Consider the following 17,042-nt stretch of genomic DNA (forward strand, 5'->3'; position numbering starts at 1 on the left):
GGAGGGACCCTTTGATTGCCTCACAAAATAGATACTGTGGTCTTCATGCAATAGCAGTCACTGCTTCCGGACGCATCTGGGCCACCAGGGTTTTCCTGCTTTCCCTGTCTCCACCACTGCCATCCAGGCCTCCCTCCTGGCTTTGCAGTGTTTGAAACACATATTCTTTTTCTCTCTGCCCAGGGAACCAGGGAGGAGGATGACGTAGTGAGCGAGGACCTGGTACAACAGGATGTCCAGGTAAACAAGCACCATTGAAAGTCCCTGAGGCACAGCAGAAGAGCCTTGGGAGGGGAGAGGTTGGGGCCCTGGGAAGGGCTGGAGGTGAAGTCATTTGCATCAAATACCAGAAATAACCCAGCCACAGCTATCATGTATACCGGTGCTTTGTTGAAGAAAAGATATGTTATCTTTCAAGGGTATATCCCATATGTAATATTGGTATATTGATGAGATGTACTTTGGAGCTTTCTTTATTCATTCAGTTGTTAGATATTATTGAAGTAAAATACCTAGCATGTGCTAGGCACTCTGCCAAGCATTGAGAAATCACTAATGAACAAAATGAAGTGGTACCGGGAGAGACAGGCATACATTAATCACACAAACACCTTCTCTATCAATATACTGTACGTTGCAGGTGTTTTGAGTACCCAGTACATGCCAGCAGCACTACAGGGGCAGATAGAGAGAATGCTATGACATAGTCCCTGTTGTTGAGGAGCTCATGCAATAGTGTGGAGATAGACATGTGAAGAAATCATTATCATATACGGTAGATCAAAGTGATAAAGAAGTAGAAAGCTACGGGAGCCCAGGAGAGGGAGGAAAGGAGGGAAATAGAACTCTGCCTGGGAGCATCGGGAAGTACTTTGAGAAAAAATGGAATACTTAATCTGGGCCTTGAAGGTTGAGTAGGAGTTTCTCCAGAAAGAAAGGAAGGAAGGCATATAGGTATAGTCATGTACCATGTAATGACATTTTGGTTAATGATGGACCACATATATGATGCTAGTCCCATAAGATTATGGACCAGATATATGATGCTAGTCCTATAAGATTATAACCCCATATTTTCACTGTACCTTTTCTATGATTATTTATGTTTGGATACACAAATTCTTGCCATTGTGTTGCAGTTGCCTACAGTATTCGGTAAGGTAACATGCTGAACAGGTGTGCCGCCTAGGAGCAATAGGCTATACCATGGAGTCTGGGTGTGTAGTAGGCTATGCCATCTAGGTGTGTGCAAGTGCTCTGTGATCTTCACACAATGGCAAAGTCGCCTAACAGTGGCAGTTCTCAGAATGTATCCTCATCATTAAATGATGCATGACTGTTTTATATGCAAAGGTCCTCAGGCTACCAATTACTGGTGTGTTCAGGGATCAGGCAGCAGTTCTGAGTGGCTTGGTCAGCGTGTCCTGTCTCCTGAGGTTTCCTCTTTCAGTCAAGTGCCACCTCTTCCCCTTTAGGACCTATACGAGGCAGGGGAACTGAAATGGGGGACAGATGAAGCCCAGTTCATTTACATCTTGGGAAATCGCAGCAAGCAGCATCTTCGGTTGGGTAAGCTCCAGAGGAGACCTAAAGCTGTTCCCTTGGGTTTATGCCAATAATGCCTTTCTTTATCGCTTTTCTTTTCTTGACCACTGATGGAACATGATACCTACTTCATTCCCAACCCAAACTTTAGTCCTGAGTTTATTAGGTTGCTGCAAAAGTAATTGCGGTTTTTGCCATTTTAAAAGTAATGGCAAAAACCACAATTCCTTTTGCACCAACCTAATATCAGACGGCAGTTTGTATAGTCCCTCAGCAAAGTCATTAACAGGATGCTTGGCCTTCCATCTCAGTGCCAGTCCTGTCTCCATGTTAGGGGATGAGGCACAGTCCCTCACCAGCTATGAAGCTCATCTGCACAGTGCTGGTGATGTTCGTGACCTCCCAGTCGCCTCCATCAGAGCACCAGCCCCAGCTTCATGGTGGACAGTCAGGTCCTGGCCGCTGCGCCCCCCTGCTCTGGAAGTCCTCATTTCTTCTCGGGGGTACAGAGGCACTCTCAAACCTCCCTGTCTCTCTGTCTGATGCAGTGTTCGATGAGTATCTGAAGACCACAGGGAAGCCGATCGAAGCCAGCATCCGAGGGGAGCTGTCTGGGGACTTTGAGAAGCTAATGCTGGCCGTAGGTATGTCCTGACATTGCACTCCTGGGGGCTTTAGGGGATTCTGGAACACTGGCCTAGGAACAAGGGGCTGAGAATGGAAAGGGGAATTACATGGTATAGAATTGGGAAGGAGAAAACCAGGTGGGCCGTGAATTCTAAAGGTTTCTCCAGGGCAGCGTGGCTGAGGCTGGGGAAGGGAAGGGGGTTTGAGCCTCAGGTACTGACTTCCTCCAGCTCCCTTCTCCACCATGGCAGGGGGACAAAGAGCTCTGAACTTGGGTTGAGGATAATGATGATCATAATAGTTGACTTTTGTGGAGCGTCTACTGCGTGCCAGGCACTGTGCTGTGTGTGTAATCTTTAAAAAAGACCCAGGAGTGGCCACTGCCATGATGTCTATTTCACAGATGAGGAAACTGAGTCTCACCAGGCTGATCATTTGCTGAGGGGTAGTTTTGTAATGAGTTGGGGGTACTGAGAACGTGAGGATGTGAGGAGCTGGCTAGTCAGTGGTGGAGCCAAGATTCAAACCAGGTCTTCTCCCAAATGGGCTTGGAGCAAGTCCCTTCTGCTTGCCGGACCTCAGTTTCCTCATCTGTTAAGTGGGGTGTGGGGTGGGGGGCAGGAAGGATGGACTGTCTAATTGCCTCCCCAGAAGCCCTTGCAATTCCGGCATTCCAGCAGTTAGCATGTCTGAGTCAGGGATATGTTGTGTGTTTGTATTTCTTGGGGGAAACCTGCAGCTCCTTTATCATCCCTCCCAGAGCCATCCCCTGCCCTCCCTGTTTGAAGTAGTCAGCCAGTGGGACTCACAGTGATTCAGTGGGATTCACAATGATTCAGCTGCCAGTACCTTTCTGGTGTAGCAGGTCTAAACAAACACCTTTTTCTCCTTCGCCCCAGACCCTACCCCCACCCCAGCTCAATTCCCTGTTAAAACCAAAAGGACTAGAAAGATAAAGGGGGTCTTTGTGATGGACTTCAAAAGGACTATTTCCTGTTTATTCCCTGGGTGTGCGGTAAAAGTGGGTTGGTCTGGGGTGCTCTGGGGCTGTGAGCTATCAGGAACCACAGTTCTTCCTGTATTGAGCTAGGTGGCCCTCAAGGAACAGAAACAAAGAGGGAGTCAGGCCATCCCACCCCCCTTCGGAGGCAGCCAGAATAACTCTACCTCTTCCTCCCTCTTCACAGTGAAGTGTATCCGGAGCACCCCAGAATATTTTGCTGAAAGGCTCTTCAAGGCTATGAAGGTGCGTGGTGGAGCTGATGTGAATGGGGTTTGGGGAGAGGACTACTGGGACTCTTTGACAAGTCCTTGGGATCCAGTGGCCAAAGAGAGCCCTTCAGGGATGGCCACAGGACTGACCCTGGTGAAGGTGCTCTGTCCTAGGTGAGCTGTAGAGCCAGGAATGCTGCTGGTCACATGTCCTGTCACTTGCATACCTGCCTGACGTCATGAGTCAACAGATGGACTTAGGGTGGCAGCCTGCACCTGATCCCTCCAGCCAAATGGGTTGGCGGCTCGGACTTTGAAGAAGTATCAACCAGAATGTTTATATACAGCGTATGTAGGCAAGACCACTTTGGCCTTGCCTGCTAAGACTCATGATGCTCACCCTGTGACAGTTCCACTCTGGGTGTGTTTCTGAGAAAGCTTCCCAGGCTTTTACACATATGACGCACAAAGAAACTGGTATTTTTGTGATGCACTGGAGGAAATGAATGCAGTTATTTGCTGCCAGAGGCCAGAGGCCTGAGGCCCGAGACCCGGGAGCTTGGGCCTTCCTGGCCCTGGTTGGCCATTCCGAAAGGACAAAGTAGACCGTCGGCCATTGTCTGCCCACCAGTGTGCCATAATGAGGTTGGGCAGCTCAGCCCTAGAGAGATGTTTGCCTGTATGCGTGAAATCATAAGAATGCCCATCACAAGGCTGAGTGCATGTAGTGGCTCACACCTATAATCCCAGCACTCTGGGAGGCCAAAGTGGGAGGATCACTTGAGGCCCTAAGTTCAAGACCAGCCTGGGCAACATAGTAAGACCCTTGTCTCTGCAAAAATAACATAGAACTAGCCAGGGTCTGTGGCACATACCTGCAGTCCTAACTACTCGGGAGGCTGAGGCAGGAGGATTTCTTGAGCACAGGGCCCATGGGTTTGAGGCTTCAGTGAACACAGTGCTATGTGATCACGCCACTGTACTCTAGCCTGGACAACAGAGTGAGACCCTGTCTCTTCAAAAAATAAAAATAAAAAAAGAGAGAGAAAAAAAGAAAACTTACAACAGTATCGCTTATATTAGGAAAAAGCTAGAAACAACCCAGTGACCGTCAAGAATAGTATGGCAAAAAAATAAATGCACAGTGGTATATTTGCAAAGTTCCAAAATGTATAAATCTAAGTGTATTGCTTAGAGTTACAAAGCTATGGTAAAATTAGAAGGAAAATCAAGTGTGGAAATTATACATGAAGAGAGAAGAGGTTTATAACAGTGAGAGGGCCAGGCGCGGTGGCTCACGTATGTAATCGTAGCATTTTGGGAGGCCAAGGCAGCCCTTGAGGCCAGTTCAAGACCAGCCTGGCCAACATGGCAAAACCCCATCTCTACTAAAAATAGAAAAATTAGCCAGGCGTAGTGGCGGGTACCTGTACTCCCAGCTGCTCAGGAAGCGGAGGCAGGAGAATTGCTTGAGTCTGGAAGGCAGAGGTTGTACTGAGCTGAGATCGTACCACTGCACTCCAGCCTGGGCAACAGAGTGAGACACTGTCTCAGAAAAACAAACAAACAAAAAACAGAGGAGCATAGAGAGAGCTTCAATGGGAATGGCAATGTCTGCTTCTTTTGCTCTAAATTTTAACTTTTTATTATGAAAATAGGATTTTCAACTAAGCTGGGAGCTATCAGCACTCCAGCCTCCTCTCAAGTCCATGTTCCCCAAACCCACTTGTCTTGCAGGGCCTGGGGACTCGGGACAACACCCTGATCCGCATCATGGTCTCCCGTAGTGAGTTGGACATGCTCGACATTCGGGAGATCTTCCGGACCAAGTATGAGAAGTCCCTCTACAGCATGATCAAGGTCAGCAGAGCTCATGGGGGCAGAGAGCTTTTTGCCAAGACAGAGGGCTTGGGGACTATTCCCAGGAAAAGGAAATGTCCTAGGAAGTGGGAGTCTCTTGGACATTCCAGGAGCCCCTGCCTTGTGGCTCATTCAAGGAATTTAAGGATATTCAACAGAAAAGCAAGCGTTAGGGGTGTTTGTGAGTGGTAAAGCTACAGAAGGAGGCAGTGGCTGGGTCACGAAGGACACGCAAGCTGAATTAAGTGCGAGGACTCTGCCCCAAGGGCGGTGAGAGTTCACAGTCTCCTAGAAGAAGGCTGGGAGACACTGAAGAACACAAATGAGGGTTAAAGGGGAACCTTTGGCCTGGGCCAGGTGATTGGTGATGACTCTGGGACATCCGGCCCCTGAGGCTTTATCAGGAGACATATGTAAAGCTAGGGGTTTTCCCTTTTTTTTTTGGAAGACTGAAATAAAGCTTTATGGGGTGACAGAGAAAGAGATCCAAGTTGTGTTCGCCAAAGTATGTTTCCAAAGGGTAACTTTTTTAAGGTGTTATGTGTAAAATGTTCTATGGGAAAATAAGTTTGTAACAAACCAGAAGAAGCAAAGATAAATAAGCCAGTTTCTTTACCTCAGAACTTCTCACAGCCTTTCACATTTTGAAGTCCATTATGAAGCCCCAAGAGGGATATAGAATATGCATCTATACGGAGATGTGCATCTGTATAATATATATTTGTTTGATTTTTTGCATTTCCCAATATTTTTGCTCATGGAACCCCATTTCCATGCATATTTCACGTGGAAGGGCTGGGCTGGGGACTGTCTGGTGGCAGTGCTGTGCTGGGGCACTGGCTTGAAAGGGCAGCGAGCATCTCTTCTCAACTCCACATGTTGGTAGTGAAGTCATATTGGTAACTTGAAATTGTCCATTGCTGGAAGTATTTACACCACAGAAATTGGCAAATGCTATAAATTAGGGCTTCCCCCAACCTGCTCGCTGAGAACCAGTTATTCAATATTAACCAGCACAGGAGGGCCAGGGCTGCTATGAATAAGTGTTCATTCAGCCTTCCCCTCTTTTAGGCTGTGCAGAACCTTCACCTCCTTGTCTGAGAGGAGCCCAGGGCTGGGTGAGAGGTAACCTTTTTTTCTTTCTCTCCAGAATGACACCTCTGGCGAGTACAAGAAGACCCTGCTGAAGCTGTGTGGGGGAGATGATGAGTAAGTGACTTCTTGGCCCCCGGCTGGAGGGCGTGGCCTTGGGGTGCCAGGCGGGGACTCTCCTGGCTCGCATCGTGATGGGTGGATTGGATGAGCTGGGGATTCCCCTGAGCCAGGAGCATCACGCAAGTGAAAGGCGGCTTTTGCTGGTAGCTGCTGTGCTTGTGGGTCTGTGTGTCTGAGCGTGTGTGGGGGTCTGAACGTGAGCATGGTCTCCTGTATATGGAGATGTCTGCTCTTGTGAACCTGGAAAGTCAGTCTGGGGTTGAGGACCAGGAACCGGAATATGAGCATCCAAGCCCTGCTATTTCATAGCCGTTTCTCGGTTTTATCACCTGTTAAATGGGAAAAGGACACATTCCTGCTCTGCCTACTCATTTATGCAGCATATTTGTGTTAAGTCCCTTCTGGGTGCAGACCCTGTGAGGAAGCCCCTGATGAAGGCCACAGCCCAGAAGGGGGTATAGACCAGTTTCCAGAAGGGAGCAGTCCTGTGCTGGGGAGAACTGGCTGAGCCACGTAGAAAGCATGTATAAAAGCACACAGAGATGCCCTAGCCCAGACCAAGGGGAGGCTCTTTGGAGATACATGGTGAGACCCAAGGAGGAAGGGGAAGAGCCCGGTGAAGAGGGTCTGGGGACAGTGTTTGGGTGGAGGAAATCACCTATAGAAAAGCCGAGGAGTGAGAAGGAGCAGCCTGATTCATTCATATGTCCGAGGTCATGCATTTATGGAGTACTAGAGAGAGAAATAAGGCAGAGAAGTGGGAGGGCCTGGGGGCCTCTTCCCAGAATATTAAATTGGGACATTCCTTGACCAGATTTGTGTTTTAGAAAGGGAACAGGCTGTGCTCTGATTTCCTTTCTCTGGATCTTATAAAGATCCAATTACAGAAGGGATGCAAGAATTTCCTGTGAACCTTTGGTAAGGACCATAGGGGTTGATGCAGTTCAGCAGATATTACTGAGCTCCTGATGCATCCAGGCACTTTGCAGGAGGAGATGTAGGGCTGGCACGGCCATAGCCTGCTCATTGGCCTCTTTGAGAGGGGAGAGTTGGATAGAAGCCACTCAAATTCCAAGGAAGAAAGGGGAGGCTGAAGGATTGGAAAAATCCTATCCTGCTTGGACTCTGCAGCCAGGAAGGCTGCCCTTAAAAGCCAGCATTGGCTGGACGTGGTGGCTCAACGCCTGTAATCCCAACACTTTGGGAGGGTGAGGCGGGTGGATCACCTGAGGTCAGGAGTTCAAGACCAGCCTGGCCAACATGGCGAAACCATCTCTACTAAAAATACAAGAATTAGCCAGGCATGGTGGCGGGTGCTTATAGTCCCAGCTACTCGGGAGGCTGAGGCAGGAGAGTCGCTTGAACCTGGGAGGCAGAGGTTGTAGTAAGCTGAGATCGCACCACTGCACCCCAGCCTGGGTGACAAGAGCGAAACTCCATCTCAAAAAAAAAAAAGGCAGCATTGCAAGGGGTCTCAAGAGAGATGGAAGGTTCTCAGAAATGGAGGGAGGACTCTGGTGAATGGAGGAGGCATAGCCTGGAGATAAAGAAAGCTTAATGTGTGTGTGGTGTGTGCACGTGTGTGTATGTGTTGGGGTGTGTGTGTGTGTGTGTTGGTGTGTGGAGTGTTGCCCGTGATGACATTCCTTCCTGTCCTCTCCCTAAACCCCTCCATTCCAGTGCTGCTGGCCAGTTCTTCCCGGAGGCAGCGCAGGTGGCCTATCAGATGTGGGAACTTAGTGCAGTGGCCCGAGTAGAGGTCAGACCTTCACCTCCTCCTGCTTGACCTCTTGACTGCAGCTTCTCTGCTTGCACCTTCCTGCTGCTCTGGTTGGCACCCAGCTGCCCCCTGGTGGCCAACCTGACACATTGATTCTCACATCTGAAGCTTCCTTTTCTCCGTTGGAGTGATGAATCGGTCGGTGGAGGGGTGCACCTGGTTTCTGCATTAGCTTCTGACACGCTGGAAAGGGTTCTGGCCCACTTACTAACAGGGCTTGCTAAAATGGAGACCTGGCTGGTTCCATGGAGGGGCCTGTCCTGCCCGGAGTCAAAACAGTTGGCCTCAGAGACATGAAAGCTGAGAACAGATGGGCCGTGCCTGGGTGCACTGGAGGATTTCAGGTTGTCCTCCTGAGCATCCTCAGACTGGGGGTCCACAAAGGACAGGAATGAAAGGTTTCACTAAAGTACTTTAAGAAACCATTCCAGAGATTGCAACACTCGGTCCATACAAAAAAGCGTGGGACCTTGGAGCTCTCTGTTACTTACTCGCTGTGCGACCTTTGGAAGGTGCCCCCTCCCTCTGGGCCTCTATGTCTCCATCTTTAAAGTGAGGGGTTAACATGGCAATCTCGGTGATCTCTTAGGGCTCTTGAGCTCTGATGTTCTAGGACAGTGTTCCCCAAATGATAAGGCAAGAGATCTTTGCAGATGATTGTAGGTGATGTGAGAAGTGAATTTAGTTTGGCAGGGTTGAATAACGCTGCACTCCACAGAGTGAATGAGAAAGGCACTCCTTTCCAATTTCTTGAGCGTTTCTGATTATGTCAAAAAGGAAGTCTCGGTTTGGTGCCGCCATCTCTGCAACACTTGCTGATTTTCCTTTTTCACAAAGAGAAAGCTGAGAGAGCTCGCTTTAAGTTTCAGAGCTTCTGGCAAGTAGAGGCATCATGTTAAATTTCATGGTATTTCACCTCTTTTGTTTTTATTACGTTGATTTTTGTGGTAAATTGTCAGTTTATGATACATGGTATCAACTTCCTAATTCATGGTAGTCATATAAAATTAATTTCATCCATTCTTTTTTTTTTGAGACAAGGTCTCACTCTGTTATCCAGGCTGGAGTACAGTGGCATGATCATGGCTCACTGCAGCCTCCTCAGGCTCAGGTGATCCTCCCACCTTAGCCTCCCAAGTAGCTGGGACTTCAGGTGGACACCACCACACCTGGCTAATTTGTGTAGAGACAGGGTTTCACCATGTTGCCCAGGCTCATCTTGAACTCATGGGCTCAAGCGATCCTCCTGCCTTGGCCTCCCGAAGTGCTGAGATTACAGGCATGAGGCATGGTGCCAAGCCTCATTAATCCACTTAACAATTATTTTTTGAGTGTGCCTATTATGTCAGACACTGTTGTAGGCACCTGGGATATATAACAGGATAAAACAGATAACAATTCCTTGCCTTTTGGGAGTCATTTTAAATGCACTTCAAAAATGGATGCATTTAAGTAGACAGAAAAGAAATTGAATTACATAAAACCATTAAGAGATGGCATAGTGTGTGTGCTCATTTGGAAAAGTGAAAGTTCTTCAGGAGTGACTGAAATTTGGGAAACTCTGTTCTGGTATTTCAGAACATGTCTGCTGCCTTTTCAGGGGGAATGACTCTTTAAGAGGCAGAGGGGGCCTCGGGGGCAGGGTAGGATTCAGAAGAATTGGGGAGGCCCCAGTGGAATAAGCAGCGAAGGGGCATTAGAACCGAGGCAGATCCTGTGGCAGGCGGGAGCCTAGCCAATTTCCCTTGACCAGGACTTGCCCTGCTCCCAGCCCTGAGTCCCTCTCTCCCTCTCTCTCTCTTTCTGTCTCTCTCTCTCAGCTCTCGTGCAGGGTCTGTCTGCTGTGGCTTCACCTCTGCCTCTTTCCCCACCCACGCCGCTTGATTTGGGCTCGTAGGGTGAGCTTCCCACCCTCGCATGCTGTCTTTCAGCCTGGCCCCCAGGGGGGCCTTCAGACACCTGCTGAGTCTCTTTCTGCTTCTCACAGCTGAAGGGAACTGTGCGCCCAGCCAATGACTTCAACCCTGACGCAGATGCCAAAGCGCTGCGGAAAGCCATGAAGGGACTCGGTATGGGGGATGGGAAGGGAGCAGGGTTGGTCTCCGGGGCAGCAGGTGTGGTGGGTTTGGCCGTGGGCTGGCAGGGGACCGAGTGAGGTTTCAAATTAGAGTCTGCAGGATGAGGAAGGCTTGATCTCAAGTTTCCACCCTCCTAGCTCCTGGACTACAGAGAGGAGGGGCGGGTGAGGGTTCATAAGGAACTTGGCAGAAGCCCTTTCCAGGGACCAAGGTGTCCCCCAGCCTCCTGGGAGCAGTATCCTGGCACTGAAGAAAGTACCAGGTCACAAAATCGGCATGGTGCCCTGGCTCTGCTGCTGACTCACCGTGTGACTCTGGGTGAGCCTCTCCGCCACTCTGGGTCTGAATTTCTCCATGTGTAAAATCAGGGCTGTGGACCCTGGAACCCAAGAGCCCCAGTTCTGTGGTGGGAGTGTGCCCTGCTGGGCAGGTCTTTCAGACCTACATTTGGCACCTGTGGGGGAAGAGTACTGCACCCACAGGTTCAGATCAGCTGGGCCTGTGCTCAGAAAGTCCAGCCTGGGACAGGCCATCTAGGGTTTGGCTTTCTTTGCCTTTTCTGCCCCATCTGTCTGACAGCAACTACCAGGAGGCTTTAGGTTAAATCCATCACCTCCTGAGCCTCCTTTCCATATGTCTCATGGGAATGATGATACCTGCCAAGCTCGCCTGGGACTGTAGGATGATAGAGGTAAAAATGCCGTAAAAGACCCCTGTGCTGGATCTGTGGTTGATGGCATTAATCTGAGAAGCAGGAAGTGGTATCCTAATGCCTTCCAGAGTCAACCTGCTGTGGTTAGAGGGACTCAGGGTCCAGCTTCCAGAGAGTTGAAGAGAAAGGACATAGAGTCGCTAACAGGAGTTGGACTGTCAGGGTTGGAAGGATCCCTTGGTAACTACTCCAGCTCTTCATGTTACAGATGTGGAAACCAAGTCCCATCAAGGGAAGGGGACTTGCCCAGGGTGGGCAGCCATTGCCAGAGCCAGAACTAGAACCCAGAGGCACTGACTCCCAACCCAGTACTCTCTACCTCCCCCAAAAAAAAAAAAAGCTGTCCTTTTTCCTCAGCGTGTCAAAAGGAAAGGGAGGGAGGAGTCCAGCAGAAATTAGTGGCCTGAGCCATAGGCAAGCGGAGTGCAGGGACTCAGGAGCACATGGCCACCTAGCCAGGCTTCTACCCTGACAAAGATCGACGAGGGGCCATCAGTGGGTGGTGTAAGGGGAAAGCCGAGAGCCACAGGCCTTCTTCTGAGGCATGTGGCTTTGGTGACTCAGGGACTGACGAAGATACAATCATCGATATCATCACGCACCGCAGCAATGCCCAACGGCAGCAGATCCGGCAGACCTTCAAGTCTCACTTTGGCCGGGTAAGGACCTCCTCCTGGGCTCTGGGTGTGACATGCATGCACCTTGCCTGATTGAGCTCAGCCTGTTCCCATCGGTTCTGCACAGTTGGGCACCAGGGTCTTCATGGCAGAGGGACCCTGTGTGGTCATATGATCTCAGAGTGTCTCCAGCACTGGGTTTGGGCAGACATATCTTTCCATTCCCCCAGTTCCTTGTGATGGGCAACACTTGTGTGAGATGCTCAGTGGACTCAGAGGCGCAGCATGGGGCCAAGCTCAGGGCTATGAGTTGTTTTCAGTGTGCTTTGGGCATCTTGCAGTTCCTCTGCACAGAGAGAGCTGGCTTCAAGGCCCCAACTGAGTGTGAGGGATTATTGCACATTGGTGGCATCTGACTTAGGTTGATGCTTTTCCCCCTGGGTGGAAACAGTGTCCTTCAGTGCTGCTGCCTTCCTGTTCCTGTCTCCTGTGTCAAGGAGAGTGGGTCTTCCTCCCAGTTGTTTTTTCCCTACCCTCTTTGGCTTCATCTAAATAATAAGTGCAACTTCAGCAAAGACAGACACAAGCTTCCATGATCCCTCATGTGGAACCCCTGTTTTCTCTTTCCATCTCCCCCATCCTGGGTCATGTGTGGGCAAGTGCTGATGTTGGCGTGACTGTGGCTCTGCCCTTCGCAGGACTTAATGACTGACCTGAAGTCTGAGATCTCTGGAGACCTGGCAAGGCTGATTCTGGGGCTCATGATGCCACCGGCCCATTACGATGCCAAGCAGTTGAAGAAGGCCATGGAGGTATAGTGTGGCACCAGAGGGTCTAGTGTCTGCAGGGGCTGGTAGGGATACAGGTGCTCCTCATAAGCCCAGGTGGATTAGCTGTAACTTCTTGGTAGAACTCCTCCCATACTCAGTTCAAACTGGCATAAACACAAAAGGAGATGTTGGCTCCTATAACTGAAAACTACAGGACTAGATCTGAGTCCAGAGACTCAAATGATGTTCCGTGGACCCTTGGCTCACCCCTGTCTTGGTTCTGCTGTCCTCTCTTATGGCTTCACTCTCAGGCAGCCTTTCTCCCCATGGTGGCATATGTCCATCCCGCCAGCTAGCAGCTCCAGCAGAAAGAGTTCCTTCTTCCTAGGAGCTCCAACAACAGTCTTGGCATTTACTCCAAGTTGATTCAGCTTGAGTCACATGCCCACTGGTGTCAGAAGGGTTTCATGGAGCCGCTGGAGGAAGTGGGGTGGGTCTCGAACAAAAGCAGCAGCAGTTGGAGTCTGTACTCCAGCCCAGCCCTGCCACTCACTCACTGTGTGACTGGGCCATTCCTTACACTTCCCAATCCTCTGTGCCTTCATCTGGGAAATGGAAATGTCACCTCTGCCCTTCGAACTAGGACAGGTCAATCAAGGTCACAGGTATGAAGGGCATTGTTAACTCTGAAGACCTGACCCTACATTAAACAAGAAAGCATTATGTCCTGGCCCAGAAGTTGCTAGAACTGCTTTGCTTCCCAAGGTACCAATTGTACTAGTGGCTACTGTTTATAAAGAGCATATGGTAACTATCCCAGGTTAGGTACATTAGTTCAATTAGTTGCCTCCTCAAGCCACAAGGCAAGGCTCTTATTTTGTCCCCATTTTACAGATAAGGAAACTGAGACTTGGAGGTTAAGTTGCTTGATCAAGGCCATAGAGCTATGAAGTAGCAAAGCCAAGGTTCAGACCAGTCTTTCTGACTCTAGAGCCTGTCTTGACAACCGCATAAAACCAGTAGTGCTTTTGGCCCCTTGAGCATTAAGAGGAGGGCAGCAATGGGGAGCTAGAGGACTTTATGAAAACATTGCCTAGGCTAAGCAGATTGAGATGATTGTTTCTTAAAATACCTAAGCCCAAAAGTAAATGATCTAAAGACATGGGGTTCAGAAATAGAAGAGATCAATGAGCTAACCCAACTCAATCCTTTCCATTTTCAAAGTTTCCAAGTGGGAAACAGAGAGGCTCAGAAAGTCAGTGAGTTAGGGGGAGACTAGGGCTAGACCCAGTCTCAGGACTTTCTTGATTACCTCACCACACACCTGCTTCTAACAAAGACATGATTGAAGATCTCAATCAGGATGAATCTCCTAGGATCTGAGAAGGCAGGACCATTAGAGCACTAGGCAGTAACCTCTTTGAGGACAGAGAACATGTCTTGCCTCTTGCCTTTTTCTTTTTTTTTTGAAACAGAGTCTTGCTCTTTCACCCAGCCTGGAGTGCGTTTGTGTGATCTCGGTTCACTGCAACCTCCACCTCCCAGGTTCAAGCGATTCTCCTGCCTCAGCCTCCTGAGTAGCTGGGATTACAGGTGCATGTCACCATGCCCAGCTAATTTTTTTGTCTTTCTAGTACAGAAGGGGTTTCACCATGTTTGCCAGCATGGTCTTGAACTCCTGACCTCATGTGATCCGCCCGCCTCGACTTCCCAAAGTGCTGGGATTGCAGGCATGAGCCACCACACCTGGACTTTTTTTTTTTTTTTTTTTTTTTTTTGTACTTGTAGCCCCAGCACCTTGCATAGTGGCTAGCACATAATAGGTGTCTTAACAAGTATCTGAATGAGTGAATTAGTCGTTGACTCATTCAGTCAATCAATCAATCAGTCTTGCCTGCCTTCTCTCTTCCCTGATAGTTTCCCTGCTTCCCTGTGTGCAGATCTTTGCAGAACAGGTCCTCAGCCTGCCTTAGTCCAGGGCATGTAATGTCTCAGTTCACAAATCACTCCCCAAATCCAAGAGTAAACAAATGTAAGCCAGCCATGATGGCTCATGCCTGTATTCCTAAAACTTTGGGCTTGAGTCCAGGAGTTCCAGACCAGCCCGGACAATATGGTGAAGCCCTGTCTCTACAAAATATACAAAAATTAGCCAAGCATGGTGGCATGCTTCTGTGGCCCCAGCTACTTGGGAGGCTGAAGTAGGAGGATTACCCGAGTCTGGGAGGCGGAGGTTGCAGTGAGCTGTAATCATGCCACTGCACTCCAGCCTGGGCAACAGAGCAAGACTCTGTCTCAAAAGAAAAAAAAATGTAGCATTTTATCTTAAGCACAAAACTTCTTTTCTTCTAACAAAATAATACATGTTCACTGTGAAGACTTGAAGAAATATAGAGTAAAAGGAAGAAAATAGCAATCATCTGTGATCCTTCACTCACACAGAGACCAAACCACTAGTTAACACTGTGAGGCATGTGCGTGTCCTTCTGTTCTCTTCCAATACTTACAAGCAGAAATTTCTATTCAGGTGTTCATGTGTATATGTGGTGTTATACACACACGCCTATATACCTTTTCTTTTTGGGGGGCTGGAAGGCAAAGCAGTTCACATGGGAGGTTCTGGGAATCTTGAGAGGCTGGCATAGTCAGCCTTGGTTGTGCCAAGGTCTTGGGCCTGGGGGCCATGTCTGGAGGTGAGGAGAAAATCCAGGAATGCTTGGCCTGAGCTGTAGCCGTCCGGGCCCCATGGACCTCTGCACAGGAGGTCAGAACCGTGGCTGAGATCATCTTTGCCTTGACATTCCAGGGAGCTGGCACAGATGAAAAGGCTCTTATTGAAATCCTGGCCACTCGGACCAATGCTGAAATCCGGGCCATCAATGAGGCCTATAAGGAGGGTGAGTTTGGGAGGCCTGGGCCCGGATGCTGGGAGGAGAAGAGCCAAGCCCCCCAGCTTCCAACCCCAGCCCACAGCTCTGCCCAGGACTCTGGCCTGTCTCCTTTCCCTCAGTCCTTGAGGATTTGATAAACCTCTTGGGTGTGCCCATCCCTGTGTCTGGGGAAAGGACAGGTGTCCCGGTAGGACAAAGGCCTGGAGGTAGAAGAGGGCTTGGCTGGAAGTGGAAGAGAGAACATTCCGGCCTGCTGGAGAGAGGGAGGGCGACTTTAGGGGTGTGTAGTCCATGCAGTTCTACAGGGCCCCACAGCCAGAAGGGCCCCACACTTGGTTGCAAGCTATGCTATCACTGTCCAGAAATTCTTAATTTTTAAGCAAGTGGCCCCATATTTTCATTCTGAAGAATCTTGAGTACCAGTCAAAAATGTTTAAATTGGCTAGGTGCAGTGGCTCACTCCTGTAATCCCAGCACTCTGGGAGTCTGAGGCAGGCGGATTGCTTGAGCCCAGGAGTTCGAGACCAGCCTGGGCAACATGGCAAAACCCCGTCTCTACAAAATATATAAAAATTGGCTGGGTGCGGTGGTTCACCCCTGTAATCCCAGCACTTTGGGAGGCCGAGGTGGGTGGATCACTTGAGGTCAGAAGTTCGAGACCAACTTGGCTAATATGGTGAGACCCCGTCTCTACTAAAAATGCAAAAATTAGCCAGGCGTGGTGGCATGCGCCTGTAGCCCCAGCTACTCAGGAGGCTGAGGCAGGAGGATCACTTGAACCTGGGAAGCAGAGGTTGCAGTGAGCCAATATCTTGCCACTGCACTCCAATCTGGGAGACAGAACGAGACTCCATCTCAAAAAAAAAACAAAAAACAAAAAAATTAGCTAAGTGTGGTGGCAGGTGCCTATAGTCCCAGCTACTCAGGAGACTGAGGTGGGAGGATCACCTGAGCCCAAGGAGGTTGAGGCTGTAGTGAGCCTTGATCACGCCAACTGCACTCCAGCCTGGGTGACAGAGTGAGACCCTGTCTTGAAAAAAAAAAAAAGATTTAAATTTTTTATCTTATAAGCAGCTTTAAAATGGTAGAATTTTTGAGCACAGGAGTGACATAGTCAGAGCTCTGCTTTTGGGTATAGCAACTGCCATGCAGGAGGGAAGGTAGAAGAGAGAATGACAACAGGTAGGTGACTTAAGAGGCTGTTAAATATTAAAGGCGAGATGCAATGGGACCTCAACTGGGACAGAGCTGAGGGGATGGAGGGGAGGTGATGGGTTGATGGGAATGCCCATTGTCTTACAAAATCAGCAGGAGGATGGCTGGATGCCCCCATGAGCCAGTTACAAACCCTTTCATTCCCACCTCCCCCTGCCAATACTGCCCTGGCTCAAGCCTGAGTTTCCTGGACCTCCCTCCCTGCAACCAAATCCTTCTTGGCCAGCAGCTACCCACACCCCCTTTCTCTGCCTCAGACTATCACAAGTCCCTGGAGGATGCTCTGAGCTCAGACACATCTGGCCACTTCAGGAGGATCCTCATTTCTCTGGCCACAGTGAGTGAATTCGTGGGCCCCAGGTCGGCATGCCCATCGGGAGGCCTGGGAGGAAGGGAAGGTTTACTGAGTGGAGGGCACGGGGGTTAGAAGTGCACTCCTGATAGAGAGGGGGTGTCTCCCCACTTGCCTCCTTAGAGTCCCACCGCCTACCCCTGTCGTTCACTTGTCAAAGCTGGCGTG

The 17,042-nt window shown here is 49.6% G+C and overlaps 1 protein-coding gene across 2 annotated transcripts in view; it reads left to right on the top strand.

Annotated features, from left to right (window-relative positions):
• The window catches only part of ANXA6 (annexin A6), a 55,950-nt gene that overhangs the window by 23,608 nt on the left and 15,300 nt on the right, over positions 1–17,042 (top strand). For both annotated transcript variants that reach the window (XM_003266662.3, XM_030826400.1), the window contains exons 8-19: positions 184–240; positions 1,476–1,569; positions 2,094–2,189; positions 3,360–3,418; positions 5,122–5,244; positions 6,395–6,453; positions 8,140–8,218; positions 10,227–10,308; positions 11,594–11,688; positions 12,345–12,458; positions 15,223–15,313; positions 16,780–16,859. In XM_003266662.3, coding sequence (XP_003266710.1) covers positions 184–240; positions 1,476–1,569; positions 2,094–2,189; positions 3,360–3,418; positions 5,122–5,244; positions 6,395–6,453; positions 8,140–8,218; positions 10,227–10,308; positions 11,594–11,688; positions 12,345–12,458; positions 15,223–15,313; positions 16,780–16,859 — 1,029 coding nt within the window. The remainder of the gene's footprint in view (positions 1–183; positions 241–1,475; positions 1,570–2,093; positions 2,190–3,359; positions 3,419–5,121; positions 5,245–6,394; positions 6,454–8,139; positions 8,219–10,226; positions 10,309–11,593; positions 11,689–12,344; positions 12,459–15,222; positions 15,314–16,779; positions 16,860–17,042) is intronic.

Source organism: Nomascus leucogenys, chromosome 2 (assembly GCF_006542625.1).
Source record: "Nomascus leucogenys isolate Asia chromosome 2, Asia_NLE_v1, whole genome shotgun sequence".
In the NCBI taxonomy this organism is placed as follows: Eukaryota; Metazoa; Chordata; class Mammalia; order Primates; family Hylobatidae; genus Nomascus; species Nomascus leucogenys.